The following is a 6,000-nucleotide window of genomic DNA, read 5'->3' on the forward strand; positions in this document are numbered from 1 at the left end:
TCTTCTTTATTTTGAGGCAAAGTGTTGCTATGTAGCCCAGACTGGCCTGGAACTCACACTCCTTTTAGTTTTGTTTCCCATGTGCTGGGATTACAGGCACATGCCATTGTGTTCATCAGGAATAGTGGTAATTACAGGATGATTCATCAGGGCATCTGGAGTTGGTTATAAATGTAAACCAGTGAGGGATTCTAGACACACTGAATCAGAATCTTCAGGGTGATGTTGAGAAGGAAGAAGATTACACTAAGCCTCTCAAGACCAAGTTTGAGACTCAGTAAGAACAAAGATATACAACCATTCAACCTCCCCTTTGCATATAACACACTTAATTTAGAAACAACTTGGGTAATATTGCTTATGATGTTCTTATGAACAAAACAGTTAAGTATGAAAAGCAGTTTTCATGGGAGGAGAAGAGATGTTAGAAATTGAGCCCATTGAACATATGCTAAGCACAGACTGTATTACTGATCTGCATTTCCAGCCCTTGCCAAATGTTTAAAAAGAATCCTCTCCTTTGACTATTCAGAGGATCTCAGTCAATTTGCTTGGAGGTGAAGCCTTATAGGAGTAGGTGTGGTCCTTTTGGAGGAAGTGTGTCACTGGGGGCAGGCTTTGAGGTTTCAGAAGCTCAAGCCAGGTCTAGGGGCTCCCTGTCTCTTCCTGTGGATTCAGATGTAGAATGAGTCTGCAAAGGACAGATGGACCTTTGCAAAGTGTAGGCAAAATAGGTAAGCTGGAGTTTCTGAACAAGAGCAATGGGGGTCATGATCCACCAAAGAATACTGGTTGCTGTTGTAAATTTCTACTTAGGTAAACCTTCCTGAAGCCTGCTGTCTAATGCTGAAGACCACCATTCAACTGCAAATAAGGGAAGATACACTTCTTTCATGGGGTCACAATTCTAATTCAGCCAGCTGAAGAGATAATAGAATCTTCTATCACTTATCAACTATGTCCCTTGTTTATATCCTTTAGAATCACTTTACACATAATTTAACACAATTTATCCACTATCCATGCATGCACTGAGTAAGTACTGGTATAATGAATGACAAAGAAACGTGAATTTTGTCCTTTGTTGGGATTGGAAAACACTGGAGTGATCTCTTGGATAATATTCTGATAAACATCTATGATGTTTTACTCCCATGGAGAGCTTGTGGGCAACTGTCTGATAAAGTATGGCATTTTTTTACCCTGAGGTAAAGAACTGCAGCATCTGAATTGTTTTTGTAGTAAGTGAGCATATCTGAAACTTAATGAGTTGGCATTCTGCTTCTATACAGTTGTCAACATGAACATTCCTTGTCCAAAACCTACCAGCTCTTTGTCTGGGTAAATTATAGCCTATTCAATGACTGAAATTATTAGTTAATATTTGAAATAGTTATTTTGTAGACAAGGAAAATAAATTTGAAGAGATGCATATTTACCATATAAATTATACATTTGGAAACATACATGTGAGTTTATGTATATACCTATAAATATGATTTATTATATTGAAATCTGTTATCATTACATCATTTATAATAGTAAGCAAAAATATTTTGAGAGCAAATAGAAGACAACAGAAATATGTCCAGAAAAATATTCAATTAGGGCTTTTGCTGATATTATCAGAGAAGATGGATATTACTGACAGAAATAAAAATTCATTTCATAGCTTAATTTTGCACCTAAATTTTAAAATAATCAGTATCTGAAGATAGACTACATTACTTTTTATGTGCCACAAATGAAGACTAACTGTGGCTAATATATGGATATTTAAAAAAGTTACCCAGTCTTTATGATGGTACTTTAAATCAAATCAGATCATGGCTCAACCTGAAGACAGAATTCTTGCATACCTTCATGGGTGCCAGCTGTATGGGAGTGATGCATGATGGATCCACCATGGGCTTGGGTCTATTGGCTGTGTCTGCTAACAGGCTGTGCCACTGTGGGGGAAGGCCAGTAAATTTCTGCTCCTGTGGATCAAATCCAGTATGAACCCTGTGCTCAAAGTTGGATGGGCCAGATATTTCAATCTTTTTCTTTTTCTTCCCAAACATGATGTAAAAACCTGTGAAATACAAAAAGAAAACAGGCAGCTTATTATATTTTGCCACCAAAAGATAAACATTTTATTTTATTAATCATTCAGTTACATCATTTTAGTTATCTCTCACAGTATTAATTTCAAAAGATAAAAGTTTGCTTTTTCAGCCTGTATGGATGAGACAATTTCATTCTCAATCTTTGTTCTTGTCTTGAATGATCCCTGTGGATTACAGTTGCTTGTTCCATTGATGCTGAATTTGGCCCATGTGACCTGCACTGATCAATGGTCTAGATAATAAGCCAGTCTGGGTGGGGGTGTTTGGAGGCTCTGTGTGCCCCTACCCCAATGTACTTGCCATGAAGTTTCCTCAGGTAGATTATACTTCCTAATCCTTGGTTTTAGAAGAAGAGATCTATGAAACAGACATAAGCGCATCCTAGAGTCAAGACCCAATTGAGCCATTGGTAAGCCACAGCTGATAGATGTATAGATATACATATAACATTACTGAAGCAAAAGCTGACTGATTTCTAAGGTGAAGCACCTCGAAGTTTGGTATATAGTCAAAATCCAAAACTTATATGGGACAAAATAACATTATATATATGAAAAATGAGCTAATAATTACTCAGCATATAAATCAGTTAATATAGGTAGAAATAAATATTTATCAAATACTTAGAAAATCACCTGGCCAAAGTGGGTCCTATAAGAATTAACTGCAGCAAATGGTAACACTGTGCTTCATGGTTCTGGCAGCCTGTGACATAACTTAGCTTTGAACACTGGGTCATCATGCATTACATGTTTGTACCATATTTTAGGTATGTGCTTTTTGACCAGGAGTACTCACCTGTGAGTAGGATAAACAAGGTCACTTTGGGAATCCTTCTACACATTGCCATGGAGTTTATAAAAGGTAGTAAGCATATTTCTTGGTGGACTTAAATATTTACTTTTCTTTCTTAGGGATCCTTATAGCAGTGTATAACCATTCTGACAGGATTGAAGATATTCTACAGAGAGACATTTGTGTCCCAGAAATCCTATACTGGGAGAAGGAAAAGGCTGAAGCCTGGTGCTGACCAGGGAGGAGTTTGCCACAGTGCTGAGATTTCACTCAGTGCTGAGAACATGTTAGAGCATTTTTTAGGAGAGACTGGATAGTGGTGCAGACAGTAGTGATAGGCAGGACTACACCTTGGCCTGAAACAGTGAGCTATACACACTTTTTGCCCTCTATTTAAACCTAAGCCTTATCCTAACCCCTGAAGACAGACCTGGGGTTCACTGGACCTCTTAGTTCTTCATCATAATTTGGCCACATAGACTAAATATCCTTTTTCTGCCTTTCCACATTACTTGTTAGTTTGATTGGTTTATTGGTGATGGGTGGCTCACCCTGGCTTGCTAGGAAGCTTTTAGGGTTCAAGCACCAACTCAGATCATTCCAGTGATGATAGCTCAGGTGGTCAGAGCTTTGTGCCTATTAATACCATCCCTCATTTCCCCCCTTCATTCCATTTTGATTCTCTTCTTCTTTGATTAGCCTCTCTTCCCTCTCCTCACAATTTATTGCTGTTTTTAGGCAGTCTTTCTTCTGCCTTCTAGCTCTCTCAAGACTTCCACTTGCATAAACATTCTGTTATAGACATGCGCTCATTCACAGTCCCAATTCCCTCTCATGTGTTAAAATTGGGCTCTGAAATGTTCCCAAAGTCTCAAGTATTAAAAACCTGGATCCAGGAGGGTGTTGCTATTGAGGGATGATTAGCTCATGTAGGTATTCAACAGGGCTGTTTGGAAGTGGAATGTGTTGGGTCATACAAATCTTTGATGGGCATATTTTGACTCTGACCCTGGCTCTTGCTTCCTGATCCACATGAAGAAATTGTTCTCACTGCTATGCTTCTTTTCATTCCAGGTCCAGTGTCATCGGATGTAGTAATCATGTACTAAGTTCTTGGAACCTGTGAGCCAAAATATACCTTTCCTCCTTCAAAGTGATTTTCTCAGGCCTTTCATCACAGGAAAAAGATGTGAAGAACATAGAAAAAAGCCCTCTGTCCTTTATGGGTTCTACTTCAGAGTAACCTGGACATCAATGAAAGATGGCAACAGCTCAAATATTTTGTTGATTTTTTAACCTTAAAAACATTTAAAAGAAATTATTTAGCTAGGTCTCATTTTCATGCCTTTAACTATATACTTGGCAGGCTGAGGTAGAAAGAATGCCCCAAATTCAAGGCTATTCTAGGCTAAGTAGCAAGTTCTTATTCAGTCTGATCTACAGAGTAAGACCATGTCTAAAAAACACAAAGTGAAGCAAAACAATAAGAAAAAGAAATTCTTTAGCCACTTTAATATATAACATATTGCACACCATAGGGAGTTAATAAACACAGGTCTGATAGTCTTAAAACTTGGACACACTGAACTGGAAGTATAAGGAAGTGAAGGGATCTGGAGAAGTCTGTTGCAGGAACTGCCTGCAGAGTCTAAGTCCTCTCTCGCACTGACACCAGATTTGGATATATAATTTGCTGTGGTCTGTGGTCTTAAAATAATAGAATACAAGTATTCAATGTGCTGACCAATCAGGGCTTAACCTCTTGCTGCTCTCAGAACCTGAGGTCCACATAAGTAAAAAAGCCATGTTATCCTGTTGTAGCTCATGGTCATTTGTCATATCAGCCAATCCTTGTTAATACCCAGCAGTAGAGCTGCTTATTGGATCTGTAGCTCTTTGCAAGGGATAGACCATCAGTAGAAAAACTACTCAGATGAGCTACATCCTCAATTTCTGACCTATCCAATCAGGACACAAATACTTTGGACCATTATTTTTGGAAGCTGATTGTTACATAGAGACAAGCTAATAAGAAACACCTATCACTTCCTGCATAGCATCTTCATGTCCTCATCACTTTTTCAGTTTTGGCTGCTCCAAAGTTTCTAATAGCAACATTCAATCCAGGCAGCTACATCAGCCATCACACAATTGCCTTAAATGCAAAGGAGTCTTAATTGTGATGCCATGACCTTGGTAGTTAACTGCTTGGAGCATTTTCAGTTGAAGAAAATTATAAATTATTGACTCTATAAACCAATTTTTGGCTTTATTTGCTGAACATAGAACATATTCCCAAATATCATTTGGTCATTTATTGGTTGAGTCAATTTGACATTTTAGTAGACTTTCATTTTCATAATTTTCAAAAAGAAAAAGTCATTTGGGAAGAGTTTGTTTGCACATATTCATACCTGAACAAGCAAGAAAAATTCTAGAACAAATATTTTTAGAACTAGAATAGAGATGTCTTGCTATTTCCCTTTCATTCATGAATTTTCTGGAGGCTACTATGCCCTTCAAATGACTGCATATAAAAAGAGAATATAAGCGTATTAACAATGTACCTAGGAATGGTGAAAAGCAAATCTGTGCATGAATTAACTTAAGTCTACAACATCCTGTGGTCCTATATGCCATTATTTAAGTGTTATTAATCACAGATCTACATGACTAGTAAGATCAAGTTTTCAAAGGAAACAGTTGTTCATGATAGCATATGCCTGAAATCTCAACACCTAGAAATGTCAAGCCCCAGGCTTGAATAAATAATGCTCTACATAGTGAGACCATCTTTCAAAACCAACCAACCAACCATTGGAACAAATCAAGAAAGACAAAACAAACCAGCAATAATGACCACCACTACTACTGTTTCTGGGATTGCCATTTCATAACTGGTTACTACAGCTAGCACAGTGGAGACCCTGGCAGCAAAAGTAGCTACCACAGTTAACTAATTTTTCATTCTATTGGACATGACAAATTTAAATCAATAGTTATATACATTTTGATTGGCTTTGAAAGTTATAAATTTACAAACTCAAGTTCCATTTGCTCTCGGGATACCATCTTACAAAGACTCCAGTTTGCAGTA

The 6,000-nt window shown here is 37.6% G+C and overlaps 1 protein-coding gene across 1 annotated transcript in view; it reads right to left on the reverse strand.

The window, feature by feature from the left end:
* Positions 1 to 2,068, reverse strand: part of Pak5 (p21 (RAC1) activated kinase 5) — a 100,078-nt gene extending 98,010 nt beyond the window's left edge. The window contains exon 1 of the mRNA XM_036184963.1: positions 1,860 to 2,068. Within this exon, the coding sequence (XP_036040856.1) occupies positions 1,860 to 2,063 (204 nt within the window). The 5' untranslated portion in view covers positions 2,064 to 2,068. The remainder of the gene's footprint in view (positions 1 to 1,859) is intronic.
* Between the last annotated feature and the right edge of the window lie 3,932 nt (positions 2,069 to 6,000).

This window comes from Onychomys torridus, chromosome 4 (genome assembly GCF_903995425.1).
Source record: "Onychomys torridus chromosome 4, mOncTor1.1, whole genome shotgun sequence".
NCBI lineage: Eukaryota > Metazoa > Chordata > Mammalia > Rodentia > Cricetidae > Onychomys > Onychomys torridus.